At 45.3% G+C, this 27,172-nt stretch overlaps 1 protein-coding gene across 6 annotated transcripts in view; it reads left to right on the top strand.

The window, feature by feature from the left end:
- The first annotated feature begins 308 nt into the window (after window positions 1-308).
- Window positions 309-27,172, top strand: part of LOC144507909 (ATP-binding cassette sub-family D member 2-like) — a 98,974-nt gene continuing 72,110 nt past the window's right edge. For 4 of the 6 annotated variants that reach the window (XR_013500163.1, XR_013500162.1, XR_013500164.1 and 1 more), the window contains exons 1-3: window positions 314-1,393; window positions 16,669-16,849; window positions 19,530-19,654. Coding sequence is in view for 3 of the 6 variants with exons in the window: in XM_078235395.1 (XP_078091521.1) it covers window positions 485-1,393; window positions 16,669-16,849; window positions 19,530-19,654 (1,215 nt within the window). In the remaining 3 variants the exon portion in view is untranslated. Of the gene's footprint in view, window positions 1,394-16,668; window positions 16,850-19,529; window positions 19,655-27,172 lie in introns of those variants that run through there. The other 2 variants (XM_078235394.1, XM_078235396.1) reach the window with 2 other exon arrangements.

Genomic DNA, 27,172 nt, shown 5'->3' with positions numbered 1-27,172 from the left:
AGGGTAGATCCTGAGTGAGTCCAGTATAGGGGATTAGCAGGGTAGATCCTGAGTGAGTCCAGTATAGGGGATTAGCAAGTAGACCCTGAGTGAGTCCAGTATAGGGGATTAGCAGAGTAAATATGTGGGGTTACGGGGATAGGGCCTGGGTGGGATTGTTGTGGGAGAGGCTCGATGGGCTGAATGGCCGCCTGCGCTGTCGGGATTCTATGACGAGCGCGCGCTTTGTACGACGGGTTCGCGCATCCCTGGGGGCGCGCGCGCAGGCGGGTTCGCGCATCCCTGGGGGCGCGCGCGCAGGCGTGTTCGCGCTGAGTGACGGAGGTGAAGGCGGTGCCGCAGCGCCGTGTCCAGTGCGGATCCGGATCGGGACCGGGAGCTCTGCACCATGACACTGGCTAACCTCTCGCCTTCCGCCAACACCGTTTCCCGCCCGCAGCGCCGGCTGGACTGATCCTCCCCCCCCGGGAACAAGGTGCCGCCAATGTCCCACTTGCTGCGTGTCGCGGCCGGGGTGAAATGGAGCAAGTCCCGGGCCGCCCGGAGAGCCGCCCTCCTGCTGGCCGCCGCCTACGGCGCCCGCCGCCTGTACCCGCTCCTGTGCCAGCAGCTGGCGGGCAAGCGGCAGCCCCGGGCCCCCCCGGCGCCTCGCCACCCGGGCGCCCGCGGGGCCGCCAAGAAATCGCCGGCCGTCGACGCCGACTTCTGGCAGCAGCTGGTGGGCCTGGGCCGGATCCTCTTCCCCCGGCTGCTGAGCCGGGAGCTGGGCTTGCTGTGCCTGCACTCGCTGGCGCTGGTTTCCAGAACCTTCCTGTCCATCTACGTGGCCGGCCTGGACGGCAAGATCGTCAAGACCATCGTGGAGAAGAAGCCCCGGAGCTTCGTGCTGAAGCTGGTCAAGTGGCTGCTGGTGGCCATCCCGGCCACCTTCGTCAACAGCATGATCCGCTACCTGGAGTGCAAGCTGGCGCTGGCCTTCCGCACCCGCCTGGTGGATCACGCCTACCGCACCTACTTCACCGACCAGACCTACTACAAGGTCAGCAACATGGACGGGAGGCTGGAGAACCCCGACCAGTCGCTGACCGAGGACATCATGATGTTCGCCCAGTCCATCGCGCACCTCTACTCCAACCTGACCAAGCCCATCCTGGACGTGATGCTGACCTCCTACACCCTGATCCAGACCGCCACTTCCCGGGGCGCCAACCCCATCGGACCCACGCTGCTGGCGGGGCTTGTGGTGTACGCCACGGCCAGGGTGCTGCGAGCCTTCTCGCCCAGGTTCGGTAAGCTGGTGGCCGAAGAAGCCCAGAGGAAGGGATACTTGAGATACATCCATTCGCGTATTATAGCCAATGCAGAAGAGATTGCTTTTTACAGGGGACACAGGGTAAGGACTCTTCACAGTGAAACTGGAGCTCATTAAACTGATGGTTCAAAGGCTGTCAGGACAGTGAAAGATGGTACCACCGAAGCCATTAGCTTATTGTTTTAGATTTCACTTGACACCTTACTCTAATACCTTGAATCCAAACATGAGAGGTAGTAAATAGATTATTTATGTGATCGAAAACATTTTAGGAAAGTGTATGCTTTCTGCCTCTCTGTTGTAATGATAGGTGTAATATGCTTTGCTGCAATCCCTGATTGAAAACCTGGACAAATTATACAACCTCTTAAAAAAAGATGCTGAATTGGTTTCAGTTTCTGTTAAAGATTCATGAACTTTACACGGAAGCAGACTTTGCTTAAGGTGGTAGGGCTCCTCCTATCTGTTACTTCAGAATGTTTACAATACCCAGTGACTTCCATTTTCAAGTTAGGAGCCCTCCCTTTCTGTAGTGATGGTAAATTCAGATTGTAATATGGCCCAGAAGAAAGCTAGGGCAGTAAAGTTTTATGAAAACATATCCCCCTCTAGAGATTTGTTTTGGATATTAAATTATAGTTTTTGAATTTAAGATTAGAATATAATTGTTATGATCTTACCAATGACAGCCAATTATGTGCATGTTAAAGTGGAAGGATTTTGCTTTTTCTTTGCCTGACAGCATTATACAGTCAGGTGTAGTGTGGACTTGATCAGGGTCAAGTTATATCTGCACTGCTGCAATGACATGACCCAAACTTGCTCTTTTCCACTCCTTCGAAGAACATCGTCAACTGAATTGGTGTCTTATAGAGTCAGAGGTTTACAGCATGGAAATATGCCCTTCAGCCCAATTTGTCCATGCCGCCCTTTTTAAAAACCCCTAATCTAATCCCAATTGCCTGCATTTGACTCATATCCCTCTATACCCATCGTACCCATGTAACTATCTAAATGTGTTGCAAAAGCAAAAACAGCAGGTGCTGGAAATCTGAAATGAAAGAAGAAAAAGTTGGAAATATTTATGAGGCCAGACATAATGGAGAGAGAAACAGAGTTAACTTGATGATCTTTCATCAGAATAATTACAAGGATATGGGTTTCCTATACCAGATATAGTTGTAGCCTTTGGTTCAAAATTTACTGTCACATTGCTATGCTGTGACCTCGGGCCCATTATTAAGGAAAAAAGCATAATCTGTGTTTCACACACACGTGTATGTGCCTATCGACTGGAATCACATTTTACAGGACAGGCTGAGTAGATATGGCTATTATGTCTTTCTGTCTGACCTCGTTTTCCTAATCCAGAGACAGATGATTGGACTCTGACTCTAGAGGCTGGCTGAATTGGTGGTAATTTCCTAATTTGTGAAATATAGCAGTTATTTTGATTGTAGGGGAAACCATATGACACAGTGGGTTAGAATACCAGGTTTGAATCCTGAACAAACTGTAAGGCTGAATATCAGAATCCTATGTGGGGAGAATTTGGATATTCTGAATCCCCCAGTTCGTGTTGAGTACACAAAACTGGTCATGATTACAGACTGTTACTGGAATTCTACTGCTCTATCTGCCACGGAATAGGAGCAGGCGAGGGGCAGACAGTTCAAGTGTCCATTGACCTCAGGCGGGATTCTCTGGTCTCGGGTCGAACAAGGCCCTAAAATCCCGATGTGGAGATGCTGGCATTGGACTAGGGGAAACACAGTAAGAGTTTTAACAACACCAAGGTTAAAGTCCAACAGGTTTTTGCTACCAAATAAACCTGTTGGACTTTAACCTGGTGTTGTTAAAACTCTTACTTAAAATCCCGCCCAAACTTAGAATTCTTACTGTGAGAAATCGGAGGGATAGCTAGTGCGAAATGTTGCATTTATACAGTGGTGAGCTTATGCTGAGTGACACTGGGGCAAAGGCACATTTTGATGCAGTCTAGGCAACTTGTATCAAGAAAATATTGTACCTGATTGAAAATGTTTGACACAGACTCTAGGGTTTGAATATTTGTATAGACTTTGGAGCCACTGAACCATAGAATCCCGACAGTGCAGAAGGAGGCCATTTGGCCAATTGAGTGTGCACCGACTCTCCAAAAGAGCATTTTACCCAAGCACAATTCCCCAAGTTGCACACATTTACCATGGCTAATCCACCAACCTAAAATCTTTGGACTGTGGGAGCAAACTGGAGCACCTGGAGGAAATCCACAAGAGACACAGGAAGAACGTTCAAACTCCACATATGTAGCCACCCAAAGCTGGGTCCCTGGCACTGAAGCAATGGTGCTAACCACTGCTACCATGCTGCCAGTCTCACTATTGGCACGCTTGCCAATAGTGAGACTGGTGGCACAGTCTCCAGAGGTTGACCTCCTGATTTCCTGTACTCTCTCGCTACCCTATGAAGGACAATGTGCTGTCAATGTTGCATGCCCAATTACAGAGCCAGCAGCTCTTGGGCCTCAGCAGTCCAATCGGATGGCAGTGCCCTTGGAATTATGGTACAAATAATACCTTACCAAGGCCAAAACTATTTGGATCCTCAGAGGGAAGACTCTCTGACAGTGTCGTTTGTGCTGCAAATGGGGCCATTCCTGCTCATGGCTCTGTTGCAAATGCACTGACAGCCCCCACAATCGATAAATAATGGTGAAGCTACAAAAAATGCCCCTAATTGGAGTCTTAGCAACATGACAAATTATTTGCTTTCCAGGCACCCCTGGGAAATATTCTTGGTGGCAGGAATGTATAAACACCCCAAAAATGGCTCCCTCCTAATTTCCCAGCTATCCACATACATACAGTCACCACCACTGGCTGCCAAACCTCTCCACCATCAGGCCAAGAAAAATCAGCTTTGTATGTCAGAGAGTGATCTTATTTTCTGTTATTGAATAGAGAGTTCATCCCAATTTCTTCTAATGTAATAATTCTACCTCCAGTTGCAATAATACCAAATAAGATTTCACACAGATAATGAAATGTATGGGTTGGAGGCTCGACTATGGCACATAGAAACCTCTGCTGCAGGCACTGACCAAAATAAAATGAATTCCGACGAAAAATTATTTTAAAGCAGGAAGATTCTTTCTTCAAATAATTGAGATAGACCATAAAAGTTTAGCACATTGCATTTTGCAATCACGATTACTGCAAATCTCAAAAGAATAAAAAAGTCACTGAATTAAACATTGCTACGGATCTCATTCTAAATGAAACCCCACTTTGAGACATTTTCCTTTTGAAATAAAAAGAAAAATGCTATAGATCCTGGAAATCCAAAACACAGAATGCCAGAAACATAAAGTTGCAGTTCAGTCAGTGCATTCAACAGATGTGGCCTCGTTGGCCAGCATTTATTTCCCATCCCTAGTGAGCCACCTTCTTGAACTGCAGCAGTTCTTGTGGTGAAGGTACCCACTTTGTAGTGTTAGGGAGGGAGTTCCTGGATTCTGATCCAGCAACAATGAAGATACTGCAGTATATTTCCAAGATGTGGAGACTCCGGCGTTGGACTGGGGTAAACACAGTAAGAAGTCTCTCAACACCAGGTTAAAGTCCAACAGGTTTATTTGGTAGCACAAGCCACTAGCTTTCGGAGCGCTGCTCCTTCGTCAGGTAAGTGGGAGTTCAGTTCACAAACAGGGCATATCAAGACACAAACTCAATTTACAAAATAATGGTTGGAATGCGAGTCTTTACAGGTAATCAAGTCTTAAAGGTACAGAGTGGAGAGAGGGTTAAGCACAGGTTAAAGAGATGTGTATTGTCTACACATATTGTGTATTGTCTACACATTGTTGACAATACACATCTCTTTAACCTGTGCTTAACCCGCTCTCCACTCACATTGTCTGTACCTTTAAGACTTGATTACCTGTAAAGACTTGCATTCCAACCATTATTTTGTAAATTGAGTTTGTGTCCACCTATCCTGCACATCTTTGGACTGTGGGAGAAAACCGCAGCATCCAGAGGAAACCAACGCAGACACAGACAGTCACCCAAGGCTGGAATTGAACCCGGGTCTCTAATGCTGTGAAGCAGCAGGACTAACCACTGTGCCACCGTGCCGCTCCTATTCGGTAGACTAGGAAAGTCGAAGTTTTTTTAAAAAAGGTGTGAAATTTAAAAATGATATTCAGAGGGACTTGGGTGCACTTGTACAAGCAACAAAGAAAGTTAGCATGCAGGTACAGCAAGCAATTAAAAAGGCATGCTGGCCTTTGTTACGAGGGGATTGGAGAACAAGAATGGGAAAATGTTGCTACCATTGTATGGGACTTTGGGATCATGCCTGGAGTACTGTGTGTAGTTTTTCTCGCCATATCTAAGGAATGATTTACTTGCCTTAGGAGACGCCAAAGTGAAAATTCACTGAATTGGTTCCAGGGATGAGAGGATTGTTTTATGATGAGAGACTGAATAAATTGGGCCTGTTCTCTCTGAATACAAGATTATCAAAATGCCTTGATAGGGTAGATACTAAGGGGTTAGTTCCCTGGAACGCAGTGTCAGGATAAATGGCCAATGATTCCACACTCATGTGGAGAAATTCCTTGACTCAAAAGGCTGACAGATTTGGAATTCCCCACCCCCAGAAGTTATGAATGATATGCAAAAAAATGATAGGCAAAAAAAATGCAACTTATGTGCCTGGTCAGCCATGATTGTGTGAATGAAAGATGGCAGAGCAGGGTGGAGGGGCTGTGTGGTTCATTGCTGCTCCTATTTCTTTTGTTCCTAGAAGCATCTCCTCCACGTGCGCAGTTGCAGTCAGTAGATTCTCACGAATGATTAAGTAAGGTAACAAGGTGTAATAAGCATATCACAAGTGAGCAGAAGAAGGCAGCTGTGGGCAGTCCCCTTTACATCAGGGAGGACAGACGCAACCTTGCTCAGCTGGGCGCAGGTGCAGGGTTTCAAGAGTCGCCAGAAAGGAGACTATGCTTTGATCAGCAGCAACTGATGTGTCACCATATGTCAGAGTTTCCAGACACACTACTGGGTCCTGGGCTGAGAATGGAGGAGTCCATTCAGCTTATGTGTGCCACCATGGCTTAGAGCTTTGAGTGTATGACCTCCTCCGTTGGAGAAGGTTAGTCAACAGCATGGAAAATAAGATGCACAGCACTTGGCGTGCTTGCAGGATCTGTACACTGGCACACACTCAATGTGTGCCACATGTTTTAGCATGAACCAGTCAGTGCGGCTACTGGTGCAGATGCATTTGGAGTGGATGCTTGTTGCACCCCAACTGGGGTTCCTCTAGTCACCCAGAGCACCAGCCAAGGATGAAGCAGTTGCTAAGTAGGATGAGGATGTCACCTTTCACAGGGTGCTATTATCACCATCATCATCAATCTCCTTTGCCTCTCTGACTCACATGGCCCTGTGATGGCGACTACCCCTGCAGTTACACCCGTGCAGCAACGTTTGGGGATGCCTCTGCTGCATTTAATGTGGTGAAGGAGAGGGAGGATCCTTGAATGGCTACAATGACATCTCTGGACAGATGTGCATCATTCATTAGTGCTAAGAGTGGGCCTATTCCAAGGTTTTTAGTGAATGTTTTAACAAAGGCATCCCAACATGAGTTCCAGATCATGCTGACTTGGGTCAGAGAGGCTCAGCTGAAACAACCGTGGTCTGAAGATCACTTGCGTTGATAGCTTCCTGGCAAGACCTTCGAGTGCTGCACTATCAGCCAATTCCCTTTGCAGCTGTGGCATCTCCGTGTTCTACATCCTCTTCCAAGTCCTCCTCCTCCTTTTCCTCTGATAAGCTGTGTCACCCCACACCCCTTTCAAGATCAACTCCTTCATGGAGGGTCATGATATGGAGGGTACCACAGGCCACCATAATGCATAAAACTCTTGCAGGAGTGTACTGCATGGCTATTCAGCCACTGGAATGGCATCTTTAGAAGTCCAGTGGCTTGTTTGGTGGCCCCTGTATGCAGGTTTAATTTTTGATTTGGTTTATTATTGTCACATGTATTCGTATACAGTGAAAAGTATTGTTTCTTGTGTGCTATACGGACAAAGCATACCGCTCATGGAGAAGGAAATGAGAGAGTGCAGAATGTAGTGTTAACAGTTATAGCTCGGGTGTAGAGAAAGATCAATTTAATGCAAAGTAGGTCCATTCAAAACTCTGATGGCAGCAGGGAAGAAGCTGTTCGTGAGTCGAATAGTACATGATGACAGACTTTTGTATCTTTTTCCCTAGAGAAGAAGGTGGAAGAGAGAATGTCCAGAGTGTGTGGGGTCCTTAATTATGCTGGCTGCTTTTCTGAGGCAGTGGGAAATGTAGACAGAGTCAATGGATGGGAGGCTGGTTTGCGTGATGGATTGGGCTACATTCACGACCTTTTGTAGTTTCTTGTGGTCTTGGGCAGAGCAGGAGCCATACCAAGCTATGAGACAACCAGAAAGAATGCTTTCAATGGTGCATCTGTAAAAGTTGGTGAGAGTAGCTGACATGCCAAATTTCCTTAGTTTTTTGAGAAAGTAGAGGCGTTGGTGGGCTTTCCTTACTATAGTGTCGGCATGGGGGGACCAGGGCAGGTTGTTGGTGATCTGATCAGGTGGTTTCAGTTGCAGCACCTCTGTGCATCTGCCTTAGGGTCCAATCCAGGAATAAGTAGCCATCTCTTCAAGAACGCATCCATGAAGTTTGAGGGTGGGAGAGAGATGAAGCACTGTGGCTTACTGGACTGCCAGAGGACGAAATGTTTGCGTTTAGCACCATGCAATTTCAGTGTAACGGGAAACTGGTTCATAAGAAATTCTGTTATAACGTTATGCTGTGTAAACTCAATTGGTGCTTAATTAAATATACTCAAGAATGAGAGCTGGGAGCATTGCTTAATTCAAATAATTAATTATATATGTAAAAAACAAGTATTTTGTTTGAATTACAACCAGCTAGTGTAACAATGCACTGCAAGTTGTGAATGAATTTTGTCGCTATCATCAGAAGATTGATAGCTAAGTATGACTGCACCCTAACCCAGTATAATTCCTGCAGGAGCAATTAAATTTTTCCATTTGTAGTGCCCTACTGCTGGAGCTGAAATTTAGTGTTGATACTGAGAGATGTAAGATTTAATTTTCACTCGTTAGTCCACATGTATTTTCACAACTTGTCTCTGTTCGAACAAATACAATTACTTCTATTTTGGGTGCTAAACTGAGAAAAGTTAAAAATTGTCCAATGCACATTCTTTAATCTTAAAGTTTGATGTCCGATAGGGACAGAAATGGTTTACATTGAAGCAAAGACCGTTTATCCTTTACAACCCTGCAAGGAAGTGAATGTGACTGTTCTTTTCCTTGTTTACATACTTCTTACAAGAAGTTTATGTTAACTACTCACAGAAGAAGAGAATAACTTGGATCTGGGAGTGGTACCAGAAAACTGGAGGATTGCAAATGTTATGCTCCTATTAAAATAAGGGAGAGATAAATCGAGTAACTTTTTTATTCTTTCATGGGATGTGGCATCGCTGGCTGGGCCAACATTCATTGCCCATCCCTAATTGCCCCTTGAACTGAGCGGTTTGCTCGGCCACTTCAGAGGGAAGTTAAGAATCAGCCTCATTGCTGTGGTTCATGTAAGCCAGACCTGGTAAGGATGGCAAATTTCCTTCCCTAAAAAGCATTAGTGAACCAGATGCGTTTTTGCAACAATCGACAATCATTCCATGGTCATCGGGAGATTTTTACTTCCAGATTTTTTTATTGAATTCAAATTTCACCATCCGTCGTGGTGGGATTCGAACCCAGGACCCGAGAGCTCTTGCTTGAGTCTCTGGATTACAAGTCCAGCGGCAAGACCACTATGCCACTGCCTCCCCAAAGAGAATCAGATAAACATCAGTGGTGGGAAAACGAATGGTGGGTGATCATTGCCAAGGACAAAACTAACTAATTTAGAAAAGGATGGGCCAGTAAGGCAAATTGAGTATGGCTAACCTGATTGAGTTTGATGAGTAACAGAGAAGCTCGATGATGATAGAACAGTACATGTGGTATCGATGGACATGGTAGTGCAACAAAATTTGAATCCTAAACAAGGACTTTGACATTGAACAAGATTGCTAGTGAGGAAACTGTTTTCTTTAATGACAGGTGCTGAAATTATAATAAGCAGATTTCAAGGAAATAGTTCTTATCCCTCCCATAATATCGTGGCCATCAGGCATCAGCCTGCCATCTCAATTTAGGAGATGTTGCGACCCCAGCTAATGTAATCTGTGAGGGTGTCCTAACTGTCACACCAGTTCGTGGTGGTGTATAATTTTATTTGCAGAAGCAATGTGAAGATCCATGTGTCAGACCCAGTGGTAACAGTAACCAACCCAGTTGTAGTATAACACTTATTAAAGACTATCTATTACCATAAAAGAGACACACGTACACGAACAGGCCTGTAATAATCTAAGACAGTTACGTATAACAATTACTAATAGGCCCACACAGGGACACAGGGTATGTAGAAATTACCTTTTTTGACCCAAAGTACACTTACAAGATCTGAACTCTTTCAGTACTTCCCTCTTTCCAAACAACATCCAATTCAATAAATCTATCAGTAAAGGTCAGCTTATAGTTAACACACTATGTACGATTGAGTAGTTATTCTGGGAAATGTTTCTTCTTGGTTCAGCAAGGTTTCTGCACTCTTGCTTCTGGCATGCTAGCTGTGACCGGCTTACAAGATGGAATCTGCCCCACAGGCTGCTCGATGGAAACTGCATCTCACACAAAGGTTGCCAATATTGTTTCCCTTTGATGCTGCTTTTCCAACTAATTAACTTTTAAATGATTTTAAGTACTAGTGATCCAAAGATCAGGAAAGTTGAAATTACAGTTCTTCTTGTAAGTCTTCAATATGAGGCCAAGATTTTTACTCGCAGGTCAGGTGTGCAAAGCTGGGAGAATTCCTGGCTTTGCGAACCTCCCCTTTAAAAATTGCTGCCGGGCATAGTATTTTTGGTCTGAAGGTGCAGACTCGATTAGAAGTTGGGGTGGGTGACCCAGGAAGGAGTGAGGAGGCTGCTGGGTGTGCAGGTATGTTGGGCGGAACGCCTGCTTCTGAGCCCCAGCACTGTGCCCAAAGAGTAAAAAAAAGTATAGAACATTACTCGAGCCTTCACCCTTCATACCCCCCTCATCTCCAAACAATTCCCATGCCAACCCATACCACTTTGTGCTACTGTACCCACTACATGGCCATTTATAGATCCTATGCTAATCCATGCCTCCCACCCTTTGTTCTGACACCTACCATGCCAACTCACCCTGTGTGCACCATGGGCCAACATCAAAGCCTATATAGAAATAATGGGATCGATTCTCCAGCCCTGCGCACCCAGGCGCAAATCGCATTATGGCTGGAGAATCTTCTGAGAGGGACTATTATGCAGTTTTAGTGGGGATTCTCCCTGCCCCACTGTGGTAATGTATGAAACCAAACAAAATGTTTCACTTTGATTGTCGGATTGCATATTTTATGAGGTTTAACTTCCTCTGTTCTAAATGCAATATTTACAAAGCTCTCAAGATGCATTCAAGTGTGAAGGGAAAGAATAGCAAACCAGTTTCTTTGCTAATCGGTAAGTAATGCACAGGAATCAAATCACATCAAAAAGGTGCAGACACCAAATGCTAACCCTCCAATGTTAAAAGGGTATTCCCCAATGAAACTGATCATAAAAGCACTTGGAAGGGGTTTCACAGCTGCTGTGGGTTATGACAGAAAGCAAAGGGTTCTCCCAGGAAGTCCTGAAGAGGGTTTTTAATACCTGGGCTAATCCCTATTATGGAATGGAGTGCAGTGGTGATTTTGAAGGCATCCAGGTGCCCAAGGGGTATGGATGTCAAAGTAGCCAGGGCGTTTCAAAGGACAGAGGCTACATTGAATATCTTACCCCAGAATGCTGTCAGAATTCACCATCCTGAAACTGAACAATGCCTTTCCCAGGGCAACAGAGACACATGCAACCACTAGACTCCCATCCCAGAGGAGGGTCCAGAGGTCAAGGCTCTCCCCCCCGGCCCCCCCACCCACCCCCCAAATCCCAAGCCCACCCAAGTCCTTTGGGGGACCCTCCTTCTGCAGCCTGGCAGCAGCAGAGGGGAACATGTGCACCACTTAGTTCCTTGTCATTCCTCAGAGTGCAAGGCACGGGCCAGTGTGTCACTGCCGGGAATGGGGGGGGGGGGGGGGGGGGGGGGTGTCGAGGCCTCTGGCTTAGCTGAGGGGGGGATGGGTGGGTTGGTTGGGAGGGGGGAGGGATGGGAGTGGAGTGCTGTTGGGCTCAGGTCAGTTCACCCCACCCCCATGCCCGAGTGGTGTGGAAGGGGGATTGGTCAACCTGTTCTTTTAGTGGTTGTTGTTTTTTGGGGGGAGGGGGGGACTGAGATCAGGGTGCCTTTTAAAAAGGACACCCAGATTTGTATAAAGCAGACTGGCTGGTGTGATTCCCGGGATGCATAAATTTAAATGCTGAATGTGAGAAAACCCCACCTTGCAGGCGATGCTAACGCCAGTGGGAAACACCCTGTTGACCATTGGCGGTAGCAATTAGACTGCAAACGGATGAATTGCACCTGAGAAATCTTTTGGGAGAGTTGTGCCCAATATTCTATGAAATAGAATTCTAAGTGTCAACTGCAGACTTCACTATAGTGAAAAAATACCTTCATAAAGACCCACTTACTTCATTAACATTCCTTAAACTACATAAACCCTTCTAACAACAAACATTTCATTCAAATGCATAATCCCTTAAAGCAACAAGCACTGGTATTCATAGTCCCACTTCAAAGTGTTTATCACAGCTTGACATTTCCCTTTGACAGTTCCTCTTGACTTTTCGACAGCTCTCCTTGACACAATCAATAGATCCTCTTGACAGGTGCTTTTAACAGTTGATATTGACAGGACTGTTGACTACAAGTGTTGGTTGCTTGAAGAACCATGGCTCGGAATTGATGAGCTGGAATCTGAGCTTCAGATGCTTCGTCGTGCATGGGAGGGGAAGAATTACCTGTATGCTTTGTTTCAGGAGGCGGTCACACCCAGTACATTAAGTACCTCTAATTTGATCAGTGTTCAGGGAGAACAGGGTGTGACTGCAAGTGAGGCAGGTGGAGGGATCCTGAATTCAGGAATGGAGGAGACTCAGCTCTTGATTTTGTCCAACAGGTATGAGGTACTTGGTCCCAGTGTGGATGAGGAAAGAGTGCTAGCCGTGGTACAGGAGGTCATTCAAACGGCCAGGGGGGGGAGCAAAAAGACAACTGGTAGTTGTAGGGGATTCTATAACTAAGGGGATTGATAGCATCCTTTGTAAGCAGGATCGAGAATCCCGCATAATATATTACCTGCATGGTGCCAGGGTGATGGACATCTCTGACCAGCTTGAAAGGATATTAGAGTGGGAAGGGGAGGATCCAATTGTTGTGGTCCATGTTGGGACTAATAACATAGGCAAGACTAGAAAAGAGGACCTATTTGAGGATTATCAGGCACTCGGAACTAAATTAAAGAACAGGCCCTCAAGGGTTATAATCTCTGGATTACTACCCGATCCACGAGCGAATTGGCATAGGGATGAGAAACTTAGGGAAGTAAACACGTGGCTAAAGGAATGGTGTGGGAAAGAGGGATTCCATTTCATAGAGCATTGGCGTCAGTATTGGAACAGGAGGAATCTGTACCGGTGGGACGGTCTTCACTTAAACCGATCTGGGACCAGTTTCTAGCGCAAAGGATAAATAGGATGGTCGCAAGAAATTTAAATTTGCAATTGGGGCAAGGGAATGGGTTAAACTACGGGAAGTATGACGGTTAATGAAAAGCAAAGCAGCATGTTAGCATGTGGGGAGGAGGGTTCGATTACATGGAAAATTATGAAAAAAGTTAAAAGGAAGGAGAACTCAGGAAATGTTATTAATGGAGGTGTTAAGATTCAAAAAGAAGATATAAAAGCTAGCATAAAGACACTTTACCTGAATGCTCGTAGCATTCGAAACAAGGTCAATGAGTTGATGGCACAAATCATCGCAAATGAGTATGGTTTAGTGGCCATTACAGAGACATGGTTGCAGGGTGGTCATGATTGGGAGTTAAATATCCGGGGGTTTCAGACTATTTGGAAGGGCAGACAGGAAGGTAAGGGAGGTGGTGTAGCTCTGATATTTAAGGATGACATCAAGGCGGTAATGAGAGATGATAGGTTCCAAGGAGATAAAGGTTGAATCCATTTGGGAGGAAATCAGAAATAGTAAGGAGAAATTGTCACTGATAGGCCTAGTCTATAGGCCACCAAATAATAACATCACGGTGGAGCGGACAACAAACAAAGAAATAACCGATGCATGTAAAAATGGTATGGCGATTGTCATGGGGGATTTTAATCTAATTGCTCAAACCAGTTTGGTCAAAGCAGTCTTGCGGAGGAGTTCATAGAATGTATCCGCGATGGTTTCCTCTAACAGTATGTAATGGAACCTACAAGGGAGCAAGCTATCTTGGATCTGGTCCTGTGTAATGAGACAGGAATAATTAATAATCTCACAGTCAGGGATCCAATCGGAAAGAGCGATAGTATGGTTGAACCACCACATGGTTGAATTTAAAATACAGATGGAAGATGAGAAGGTAAATCCAATACCAGTGTCTTGTGCTTAAACAAAGGAGACTACAATAGAATAAGGGACGAGTTGGCTAAGGTAGTCACATGGTCTGCAGAGGGATATAGATAGTCTAAGTGAGTGGGCAAGGGTCTGGCAGATGGAGTACAATGTTGGTAAATGTGAGGTCATTCATTTTGGCAGGAATAGCAGCAAAATCGGCTATTATTTAAATGGTAAATGCTATGCAGCGGGACCTGGGTGTCCTTGTGCATGAATCACAAAAGGCTGGTTTGCAAGTGCAGCAGGTAATTCAGGAGGCAAATGGAATTTTGTCCTTCATTGCGAGAGGGATGGAGTTTAAAAACAGGGAGGTTATGTTGCAGCTGTATACAGTTTTGGTCTCCTTACTTGAGAAATGATGTACTGGCACTGGAGAGGGTGCAGAGGAGATTCACTAGGTTGATTCTGGAATTGAGAGGGTTGGCTTATGAGGAGAGACTGAGTAGATTGGGACTAGACTCATTGGAATTTAGAAGAATGAGGGGGGATCTTATAGAAACATGTAAAATTATGAAGGGAATTGATAGAAGCAGGGAGGTTGTTTCCATTGGCGGGTGAAACTAGAACGAGGGGGCATAGCCTCAAAATAAGGGGGAGCAGATTTGGGACAGAGTTGAGGAGAAACTTCTTCACCTGCAGGGTTGTGAATCTGTGGAATTCCCTGCCCAGTGAAGCAGTTGAGGCTACCTCATTGAATGTTTTTAATGCCAGGATAGATAAATTTTTGAACTGTAAAGGAATTAAGGGTTATGGTGAGCGGCCGGGTAAGTGGAGCTGAGTCCACGAGAAGATCAGCCATGATCTTATTGAATGGCGGAGCAGTTCGAGGGGCCACATGACTTACTCCTGCCCCTAATTCTTATGTTCTTCTTGTGTTCCAATGAGCATGACAGTTAGAGTTTATACACTTTTTATGCATGTCAGTGTCTACTTGTTAACTTGTAGAGGGCGCCTGACTTTCCTCAAGCACCCCGAGATCAGATCCAAAGGGGTACTTTATCTCTCCTAAATGGTACCCTGGCTATGCAAATGAATCCACAAAGTTTAGACGTGCTCTTACCAAAGTCTATTCTGCACACTTTGGGCTTCATACTTCTGGGCTATGAAAATCTGACTTCATTATAGGCAGCTGATGGTTTAAATGGCCAGCTGCCTCTCGAAACCAAGCATGCGTAAAATGTGAACTTCCCCATTAAAATGGGAAGTGCCATGTTTAGGAGTGGGACTTAGGATTTTCAGCCACTTCCACTATTTTCACCACAACAAAGAAGCCCTTAGTTATGGGGAAAATCTGAGCTTTGGTTTGACTTGTATGCTGAGACATTTTGGGAAAACAATTCCTTGTGTTGCTGTTGAGAATTATGTTTTCCATGTTTTGTATTCCAAGATGTACATTGTTTTTATATGCCAAATATATACAGTGCTGGGAATACTCAGCAGGGCTAACATCACCTGTAGAGAAACAGAGCACTTTTGAGTTGAAACTTCTGTTCTTCAGAACTAAAGGAAGGTCGAAACCTGATGAATTTTATTCTTGGGAGGGGGGAGGAAGAACAAAATGGAAGGTCTGGAGATAGGTTAGAAAGGGAGAGATGAAAATGGCAATGCTGTCATGGAACTAAAGGCTAAAGGGAGTGGCAATGATTTTAGTAAAGAAACAAAGCATTTGTCTAGGGTGAGTGAATTGCAAAATAATGAACAGCTCTTCTCCAAAGCAAAGACATGAAAAACAAGGGTAAGGCCCTCACATGGCAAAAGAAAACAGAGGCCGTAATTCTCTGGTTGGTTGCTAGTGGCAGATTTTCTGGTCCTGCCAGCAATGCACCTCCTGGCGCGGGTTTCCTGGTGGTGGGGTGGATATAATGGGAAATCTCATTGACAGTGGCAGGAGCAGAAGACCCCACCACTAGCAAACAGCGTCCAGCATCTCGCTGTTGAGAAACCTGCTGATGGGAAGCTGGAGAATTCCGGCCAAAATCAAAGTGGAGGACAAGTTCATAGTCTGAAACTATTGGAAGCCTGTGTTGAATCTAAAAGGCTGTAAATGTCTAATCAGTAGATGAGATGCCGTTCCTCAAGCTTGCATTGAGCATCGGCCAGGGACAGGAATATGACCCTGTGACAGTAAGGTGATGAATTAAAATGGCAAGCAAATGGAAGCTTGGGTCATGGTTATGGGTTGAGCAGTGCTGTTCTGTCAAGCAATCACCCAATTTGTTTTCTGGTCTCCCCAATGTCGAAGACTGCATTGTGAGCAGCAAAAACCTATGGAGGCTCAGAGAGGAAGGGGTTAGAGTAGAAGTGCAGGAAATAAGTTGGGTATGGTTGAGGGGAATCCTTGGTAAAGGATGATTTTGCTTTTATTACGGAGCTGGCAGAAATGTTCCATCCGTATGCTGCAGTCATTTATTTTGTTCCGTGTTATTGTTTACAAAGTTTAAGTTACTGTTCCAATTTCCAGCAGCTCTACACATTTAATGCATGTGTTTGAAAATTTACACTGGTATATTTCGCTGTTTTAAAATAATGTTGGTTATATGTAACATTTATACTTTTGCTGTCTTCTATTTTGTTTTCTTAGGTGGAAATGAACCAGCTTCAGAAAAGCTACAAGTCACTTGCTGCGCAGATGAATCTTATTTTGTCCAAAAGACTTTGGTACATTATGTTGGAGCAGTTTCTAATGAAGTATGTGTGGAGTGGGAGTGGATTAGTGATGGTAGCAGTACCCATCATCACAGCAACAGGTTTTGCAGACAATGGTAATGAAGCAAAATTTTGACAATTGATTAAAAACTTGGTTTTGTATTGAGCCCCAGAATGTTAGGACCCATGAATTACATGCTTGGTTAATGATTGCTAAAGCTATTATGGGAAAGCATTCCACAATAGCAAAAAAAAAGGGTGTTTCTGCTGCTCCCATTTACATGCTGGTGACTGATAGTGCTGGTACTGCTCAATGTTATTTGGTGCTAAAGATTTGTAAGAATAAACCCCAGTAAGAAAAAGTCATAATTCTTTCGACGTTATGAATGTGCAGTGCTAGAAACGGAACTGAGCTTTTAGGAGCTGTTATATCGAGGATCTATGGAACAAATAATTAATTAGACAGATGTTGTAGTATTTATGTCTCAGTGGAAATTTTATTAATTCCGGTGGATCTCTACAGCTTCCAATAATGATTGACCATGCCAGCTTCCTCAGTAAAAGGTGTTTTATACATCCCACTATGTTTTATGTCCATTGAACTCAAACCTTGCCAGTTCAAACAGGCTGGCAAAATCAACTGACAGCAAGTCCAAATACCTCTGCTTCTTTAATTTTTCTTTCATGTGCTGTATGCCACCTTCGTTGCTTCTTCCAAGTGATGGTCAACATGGAGGAGCACTGGTTTATCAACTGCGTAAGGACAGCTTATGGTAATCAAAAGGAGTCTTACAAAATTTTGACTTGATGCCATGAGACTTCATGGGGTCAAGAGTCAATGTCCAGGACTCCTAGGGACACTCCCTCAAATGGTATCCCTCTCTACCACCATCTCCAGAGATCTATCCTGCTAGTGGGAAAGGAAATACCAAGGATAGTGATGGAGCAATCTGGGATATTGGCTGAAAGATATGCTTCTGTGAACGTGACTGTATTATTCCATGGGACCGCTCGTCCTATTTTGGCACTAGTTCCCAGACTTTAGTGCAGAGGACTTTGCAAGGTCTGAATCTGATACCAAGTCATCTGTCCAGTTTTTAGATATCTAGCCAAAGAAAGAAGTGATGTTACACTGAACCAAATTCAGGATTAATATTCAAATTCTCAACTATTTGTTCTTGAATTTTTTAGTTCCCTTAAAAATACGATGTTTTAATATATTTAGTATAACGAGAGTTACTGATTTTTTAATTGTGTTTCTGGTGTTTAATGTGGGCAAATTAGAATCCTTGGCCAGAATTCTCCAGTCTCGCACACCCTGCTGCCAGTGAGAATGGAGAATTTGGCACTCTGCCAAATCTCCGTTCTCAGGAGTGGGACTGGATAATCACAGACATGGGCACGGTTAGAGAATTTTGGCCCTTGTCTTTCAGCACAACTGCTTTATCTTTGAGTTTGAAAATTGTGGATCTCAATACAGAACCAGAAGTCAGTATTAATAATGCTAGAGATTCACTGCCCAAAAGATGTTCGTGGTCTTGAGTTTAGCGTCACAAATAAATTAAAATATGATGAAATTGGAGGTGTGGTGTTTAGCAATTCATTATACAATTTCAACTCAAAACGTTTGCTGTGAAGATTTAAAGCGATTTGCAAAAGAAGCAAATGTGATGTGAGAAAAAACATTTTCACACAACAAGTGGTTCAGGTCTGGAACGCAGTGCCTGGAATTGTGCTGGACACAGGTTTAATCGAGGCATTCAATAGGGCAGTGGATGATTACTTGACTCGAAACAATGTGCAGAGATATGGGGGAAAAGGCAAGGGAATGGCACTAAGTCATGATGCTCATTTGAAGAGCTGGTGCAGACATGATGGGCCAAATGGCTGCATCATAACAAAAAAGAGAAATTGAATTTCATTCCTTTGGTCTCATTTGAAATATAACTGAGGTAATCAGGAATTAACCATGTGGGTAGCACTCTCTACCTCTGGAGCCATAAGCTTCTGGGTTCAAATCCCACTCCAGGACGAGAACGCAAAAATTAAGGTTGAGACTCCAGTGCAGTACTGTGGGAGTGCTGCAATGTGTTTCATAAGCAACATTAAACCAAAGCTCTGTCTGATCTCTCACCTGGATGTAAAAGATTCCATAGAACTGGAAGAGCAAGGGAGTTGCTCTTATTTCGATATTTCTCCCTCAGTCAACATCACTAAAGACATTATCTGATCATCAGATTGTGGGAGGTTGTTGTGTGCTAGTTTGCTGCTGTTTCTGTCCATTACAAGTGACTACATTTGCTCTGCTTTTTAGACATTTGATGGTCATGAAAAGAGTTATATAAATTCAAGTCTGTTTTGTTTTATTTATTCGTCCAGTGTTTCACCTGATCATAAAGAATAAGTATACTTTTCATGTAAACAGTTGATTGTTTCGCAGTATAAGTTTATCACTACAGCTGTTCATTTTAAGAGATTCTATAACATAATTTGTTTGTCTGTTATGTAGCAACTTTAATCAGGTGCTCAAGTCAAGCAACATTAATGTTTTACAAGCATCAACATCTTGAAAATGACAGTATTTTGTTTTAGTTGGTTTCCAATTTGCACACGATTTCTCCAGTTAAAACCCAATGGTTTGGATCATCAAAGCATTGTCCTGCATTTAGATTCTGCTCACTATTATAGTGCTGCTTTATTCTGTAACAGGAAAATTACATATATAAAGCTGATATGATTAATAAAACATTTATGTTCCATAAAATACAATTTAATATGTATAATATTTTTTTCAAGAGTCAGAAGATGGACACAAGCAAGTAAGTTTGGTTAGTGAACGAACTGAAGCTTTCACCACTGCGCGCAATCTGCTGGCTGCTGGAGCTGATGCGATTGAAAGAATTATGTCTTCATACAAAGAGGTATTGTGCACCACAAGAGAATTAATGAAGTTCAAGTCTATTTCCACAATAACTGATAATTTATGTAGGTGGTTTTATTCATGTATTTATTAAGTACAGTCTATATAATTTTTAAGTTGAACTTTCATAGGAAAAGCAGTGTTTTGAGGAGATCTAGTCTGTCCAGAAAATAATGAGAAAGCTCACTTTGCTGTTTTGCAATTACGTTAACATTGCAAAAGTGCTTTGTCCACTAAATGCGGAAGCAAGTCAAAATATTTTTAACAGCACAGAAAAAATACATGATTGCCCTGTTTTTACATAAGTTTGCAACTTGTAGATTTTTTTAAAAAAAGGCATGGAAGAAATCTTCTTCCTTTGTCTCTCTCTAAATTGTGCTCTGTCGAAAGGCCCCACTAATGATCCATGCAGAGACAGAGAAAGATAATATAGTCATTTTCACTGGTACTGATATTGTTTTAGAAATGAACAGACTGAATTATGCAGCCGTCGTCTTGTTTTCTAGTGGATGAACAGAAATTTCCTTCAATTAATGTTAGAAAGACTGAAGCCTTTGTCTTCAGGTCTCTGTTCCCTAACTGCCAACTCCACATAACTCCCCAGCTGCTGTGTGAGGCTGAGGTTCCCTAGATTGGTCCCTGAATAAATAAATTGGGCCTGTATTCTCGAGTTTGAAAGAATGAGAGGTGATCCCATTGAAAGATTCAAGATTATGAAGGGACTTTACAGGGTAGTTACTGAGTGGTTATTTCTCCTGGTTGAGGAAATCCAGAATAAGGCGGGACAGTTTCAAGATAAGGGGATGAGCATTTACAGCTGAGGTGAGAAATTTCACTTCAAGGGATATGAATCTTTGGAATTCTCGACCTCGGAGGGTTGTAGCTGCACCATCATTGAATATAATTAAGGTTAAAATTGACAGATTTTTGTTCTGTCAGGGAATTGAGGGATATGGGGAGCAGACAGGAAAGTGGAGATTAAGTTAATGATCTGCCATGATCTTACTGAAGGAAGGAGCTGGCTCAGTGGACTGTATGGTTTCCTCCTGCTCCTGGTTTTATGTTAATCAGATGTGTTTGCGAACTTGGGGTCATATTTGGTTCTGAGCTGAGCTTCTGACCTCGTCCTCTCCATTCCCAAGCCTTCCTACTTCCTCCTCTGTCACATTCCCTGTTTTTGTCACTCACTCAGCTTACCGATAAATGTTAGTAGCTCAGTGCACATTTGCCCCAACTGCCACACCTTATCTTCCAGAAACTTGAGGTCATCAAAAACTCTGTTACCCATATCTTGATTTGCACCAAGTCCTACTCACCCCTCACCCCTGGACTTGCTGACCAAAATTTGATCCTCGTACAGCAAAGCCTTGACTTTAAGATTCTCACCCTTATTTTCAAATTCCTTTGTGACCCCACCCCTCCCTATCTCTGTAACCTCCTCCAGCCCTACAACTCTGAGATCTCTGCACTCCAACAATTCTGGTCTCTTAAGCAATATCAATTTTCTTAACTTTATCATTGGTGCCCTAACTTTTTCAATTCCTTTCCTGAACCTGCCTATCTGTCAACCACTCTTCTCCTTTAAGGTGTTCCTTGAAACCTACCTTTTATACCATCTGTCCTAATATAGCTTGATGTGGCGACTGTTGAGGACACAGCTAATGGTAAATGCAAGGTGTGCCAAATCCCAGAAGGGAAACTTGAAACTCTTGCCCTCAACTGTATTTTGCAATTTGATATTATGTGAAGAAAGATTTGGAAACCCATAGAATGATGTCCCAGATGCTTTTATAATTATTTTAAACAATATAAATGTTTATTAAACAAGAAAATAAACAAAGACAACTAGAAGCACACTTAACTAACTCAATAGCTATACACAGTATCCCTAACTTTACCCAGTTTCAACCACCTTATTTCTCTAAGTTCAGAGCTACTTTTCGCCTCACAACACCTTGTAGATTTTTAAAAGCTATAAGCAACATCTAGAAATAGTTACCACACCAGGCACTTTTATTTGGTGGGGTTCCTTGGCATGTAGGGCAAAACAACTGGTTGTTCAAGAAGGCTTCCTTCACAGACACACCTCGCTGGTAGTTCAAACAGTTATTCTTGCTGTTTTCTTTTAGTATGCTGTAATCACCAAGCCAGGCAATAGTTTCCACAAAGGCTAAACGGAGCTCTCTGACCCCTCCGCTGAACTTTGTCAGGGGACAGTCTTCAGTGATGTGAGTAATTGCAGGCCAGGTTCCCTGTAAGATCTCGTGTGCCAATTTGCTGCGTTGTAACAAACTTTTTGTTTCTCCAAAGGAGTGATTCGCACGTGCTTCTCTGGACAGTGCGGAAGGTTGTTGCAGGTTACAGAGGGACATAGATAAGCTGCAGTGCTGGGCTGAGAGGTGGCAAATGGAGTTCAAGGCGGAAAAGTGTGAGGTGATTCACATTGGAAGGAGTAACAGGGTTACAGAGTACTGGGCTAATGGTAAGACACTTGGTAGTGTGGATGAACAGAGAGATCTCTGTGTCCAGTGCATAGATCCCTGAAAGTTGGCACCCAGGTTGATAGGGTTGTTAAGAAGGCGTACGGAGTGTTAGCTTTTATTGGTAGAGGGATTGAGTTTCGGAGCCAGGAGGTCATGTTGCAGCTGTACAAAACTCTGGTGCGGCCGCACTTGAGTATTGCATACAGTTCTGGTCACCACTCTAAGTGCGGCCGCACCAGAGTTTTGTACAGCGCCTTTCGCAACCTCAGGACCTTCCCAGAGGGCCCTACAGCCAATGAAGCATTTTTTGAAGTGTCGTCATTGTTGTAAGGTTGGAAGTACAGCAGCTAATTAGCAACACAGCAAGATCCCACAAGACAGCAGTGTGATAATGACAGCATCGGTCTCAGTGATGTTGGTTGAGGAAGAAATATTGACCAGTGTGAAATAGTCTCTCAGGATCATTTGAGAAAACAGACCATGCCTCTGGCAGTGCGGCACTCCCTCTGCACCGACCCCCTGACAGTGCGGCACTCACTCCGCGCCGGCCCCCTGACAGTGCGGCGCTCCCTCCCCGCCGGCCCCCTGACAGTGCGGCGCTCCCTCCGCGCCGGCCCCCTGACAGTGCGGCGCTCCCTCCCCGCCGGCCCCCTGACAGTGCGGCGCTCCCTCTGCGCCGGCCCCCTGACAGTGCGGCGCTCCCTCCCTGCTGGCCCCCTGACAGTGCGGCGCTCCCTCCGCGCCGGCCCCCTGACAGTGCGGCGCTCCCTCCGCGCCGCCCCCCTGACAGTGCGGCGCTCCCTCCGCGCCGCCCCCCTGACAGTGCGGCGCTCCCTCCGCGCCGCCCCCCTGACAGTGCGGCGCTCCCTCCGCGCCGCCCCCCTGACAGTGCGGCGCTCCCTCCGCGCCGGCCCCCTGACAGTGCGGCGCTCCCTCCGCGCCGGCCCCCTGACAGTGCGGCGCTCCCTCCGCGCCGCCCCCCTGACAGTGCGGCGCTCCCTCCGCGCCGCCCCCCTGACAGTGCGGCGCTCCCTCCGCGCCGGCCCCCTGACAGTGCGGCGCTCCCTCCGCGCCGGCCCCCTGACAGTGCGGCGCTCCCTCAGTGGAGGATATTTGGTCCGATGTGTCTGCAGAGGGACATGAACCCACATCCTCCTTATTCAAAGGCTAAAGTGATACTCACCGAGACACTGGGGACTACAATAGGGGCAGTTGCAGCATGAAGAATGATTAAACTGTGAGAGTTTGACAGTCGGTGTTTGGAAAGAGAGGACTTTTAATTGTCCAGGGCCAGGTAAAGAAATCACGATATCCGATATATTTATTATATCGTTTACCACAGCTCATGCTTTAGATAGATATGTCCTGGCTGCAGATATCGTCCTCCTCTCTCCTACATAACTATAGAATCCCTACAGTGCAGAAGGAGGCCATTCAGCCGGTCGAGTCTGCATGAACAACAATCCCACCCAGGCCCTATCCCCGTAACCCCACATATTTACCCTGTTTGACACTAAGGGTCAATTTAGCATGACCAATCCACCTAATCCGCACATCTTTGGAGTGTGGGAGGAAACCGGAGCACTCGAATGAAACCCACGCAGACACGGAGAACGTGCAGACTCTACACAGACAGTGACCCAAGGCCGGAATCCTCACTCCCCAAACCAGTCCCTTCTATATCTGCCGGGCCAATATACCATTGCATCCCTACTCGTTACCCCCTCCAAACGCATGCCCACCCTCAGGTTGCAGTGGCCCCTCTTTGCTCGTTCTCCCAACATTTTCACCTCCTGCACTCATCCCCTCACATCTGATGATACAACATCAGCCCCAATGCTGGGCGGGGCGAGAACTCATGTACCTCCATCCTGGGACCCCCAAGCACCACTCCAGTTGACATGTGTCTTCCTTGTAAGAAGGCAGATAACTACCTGAATGGCTGTAAATTGGGAGAGGGGAGCATGCAGCGGGACCTGTGTGTCCTTGTGAACCAGTCGCTGAAGGTAAGCAGGCAGGTGCAGCAGGTAGTAAAGAAGGCAAATGGTATGTTGGCTTTCATCGCAAGCGGTTTCGAGTATCGGAGCAGGGATGTGTTGCAATTATAGAGGGCCTTGGTAAGGCCACATCTAGAATATTATGTGCAGTTTTGGTCTCCTTTTCTGAGGAAGGATGTTTTTGCTCTCGAGGGAGTCCAGCGAAGATTTACCAGGCTGATTCCGGGGATGGCGGGACTGATGTATGAGGAGAGACTGATGAGGTTAAGATTGTTTTCGCTGGAGTTCAGACGAATGAGGGGGAGAATCTCATCGAGACTTATAAAATTCTAACAGCACAAGACAGGGTAGATGCAGGGAGGATGTTCCCGATGGTGGGTGTGTCCAGAACCAAGGGTCACAGTCTGAGGATTCAGAGTAGACCATTTAGGACGAAGATGAGGAGACATTTCTTCACCCAAAGAGTGGGGAGCCTGTGGAATTGATAGCCACAGGAAGTAGTTGATACCAAAACATTGAATGTATTCCAGAGGCGGCTGGATATAGCACTTGGGGCAAATGGGATCAAAGGTTATGGGAAGAAAGCAGGATTAGGCTGTTGAGTTGGACGATGAGCCATGATCGTGATGAATGGTGGAGCAGGCTCAAATGGCCTCCTCCTCCTATCTTCTATGTTTCTGCACACTATACCCCACTTATAGAGCGGCCTTCACTCCACAGAATCAGTACGGTGCAGAAAGAAGCCATTTGGCCCATCGTGCCAGCCCTGGCTCTCCAAATGAGCATCATGACTTAGTCCATTCCCCTGCCCTTTCCCCGTACTCCCTACACACTGTTTCTATTCAAATAATCATCTCATACCCTCTTGAATGTCTTGATTGCACCTGCCTCCACCACACATCCAGGCAGAACATTCCAGACCCCAACCACTCGCTGTGTGAAAAAGTGTCCTCTCTCATCACATTTTCTTCTTTTGCAAATCACTTTAAATCTGTGCCTTCTCGATCCTTTTACAAGGGGGAACAGTTTCTCTCCATCTGCACTGTCCCAGCCCCCTCCTGATTTTGACTATCTCTATCAAATCTCCTCTCAACCTTCTTCTCTCCAAGGACAACAGTCCCAACATCTTAAACCTATTCTCGTGACTGAAGTAAATACACCACAAAACCAAACCGAGACGAGGTGGCCCGAATATCTCCACAGATTTGTCAACTCTGACTGAAGCCATTCCAAGTGCTCTCATGACATGATACTTCCAACCCACCCATCAAAGCAGATAAACAGAACAACGCTTCTACTGTCTCCGGAGGCTAAGGAAATTCTGCATATCTGCTACGCCTCTCACCAATTTTTACAGTCACAGTATAGAAAGGATCCTTTCCGGGCGTATCACAACTCGGCGTGACTCCTGCTCTGCCCAAGACCGCAAGAAGCTACAAAGGGTCGTGAACGAAGCCCAGTCCATCACGTAAACCAGCCTCCCATCTATTGATTCTGTCTATACTTCCCGCTGCCTCAGAAAAGCGGTTAGCCTAGTTAAGGACCCCACGCACCCCGGACATTCTCTCTTCCACCTTCTTCCATTGGGAAAAAGATACAAAGAAAAGTCTGAGGTCACGTACCAACCAACTAAAGAACAGCTTCTTCCCTGCTGCCATCAGACTTTTGAACGGTCCTACATCGCATTAAGTTGATCTTTCTCTACACCCTAGCTATGACTGTAACACTTCATTCTGCACCATCTCCTTTCTCAATGTACGGTATGCTTTGTCTGTATAGCATGCAAGAAACAGTACTTTTCACTGCATGCTAATGCATGTAATAATAAATCAAATCAAAAATATAGGAACTTTAGTAAGGCCGCAATTGGAATATTGCATACAGTTCTGATCGTCACACTAGAAGGTTGTGGGAGACCTTTGGAGAGGGTACGGAAAAGGCCCCCCCAGGATGTTGCCTGGCCTGGAGGGTATTAGCGATGAGAAGAGATTGGACAAACTTGGTTTGGCTCCTGCTCTGACCAAGACAGCAAGTAACTACAAAGGGTTGTGAACATAGCCCAGTCCATCACGTATAGAATCCCTACAGGTGCAGGATGAGGCCATTTGACCCATCGAGCCTACACCAACAATAATCTCACCCAGGCCCGATCTCCATAACCCCATATATTTACCCTGCTTGACACTAAGGGGCAATTTAGCACGGCCATCAACCTAACCCGCACATCTTTGGACTGTAGGAGGAAACTGAATCACCCGGAGGAAACCCACGCAGACACGGGGAGAACATACAGACTCCACACAGTGGCCCGAGGCTGGAATTGAACCCGGGTTCCTGGCGCTGTGAGGCAGTAGTGCTAACCACTGTGCCACTGTGCCACCCATCCATTGATTCTGTCTACACTTCCCGCTGCCTCGGGAAAACAGCCAGCATAATTAAGCATCCCATGCACCGCGGACATACTCTCTTCCACCTTCTTCCGTCGGTGAAAAAAATACAATAGTCTGAGATCATGTACCAACCAACTCATGAACAAATAAAGAACAAAGAACAGTACAGCACAGGAACAGGCCCTTCAGCCTCCAAGCCCATGCCTATCATAATGGCCTAACTAAACAAAAAAAAACCTTCTGCCCTTACTCAGTCTGTATCCCTCTATTCCCTCCCTATTCATTTACCCATTCTGATGTCTCTTAAATGTTGCTAATGTGCCTGCTTCCACCACCTCCTCTGGCAGCAGGTTCCAGGCACCCACCACTCTCTGCGTGAAAAACCTCCCCTGCTCATCTTTCTTAAACATTCTCCTCTCACCTTGAACCTGTGCCCCCTTGTATTTGACATTTCCACCCTGGGGAAAAAACCTCTGACTATCCACCCTGTCTATGCCTCTCATAACTTTGTAGACCTCTATCAGGTCTCCCCTCAGCCTCCCTCCTTCCAGTGAAAACAATCCTAGTTTCTCCAACCTCCCCTCAGAGCCAACACCCTCGAAACCAGGCAACATCCCGGCAAACCATCCCCACACTCCCCCGAAAGCCC

This window comes from Mustelus asterias, chromosome 19, assembly GCF_964213995.1.
Source record: "Mustelus asterias chromosome 19, sMusAst1.hap1.1, whole genome shotgun sequence".
Taxonomy (NCBI): domain Eukaryota; kingdom Metazoa; phylum Chordata; class Chondrichthyes; order Carcharhiniformes; family Triakidae; genus Mustelus; species Mustelus asterias.
This window is presented reverse-complemented; position numbering and strand designations above follow the sequence as displayed.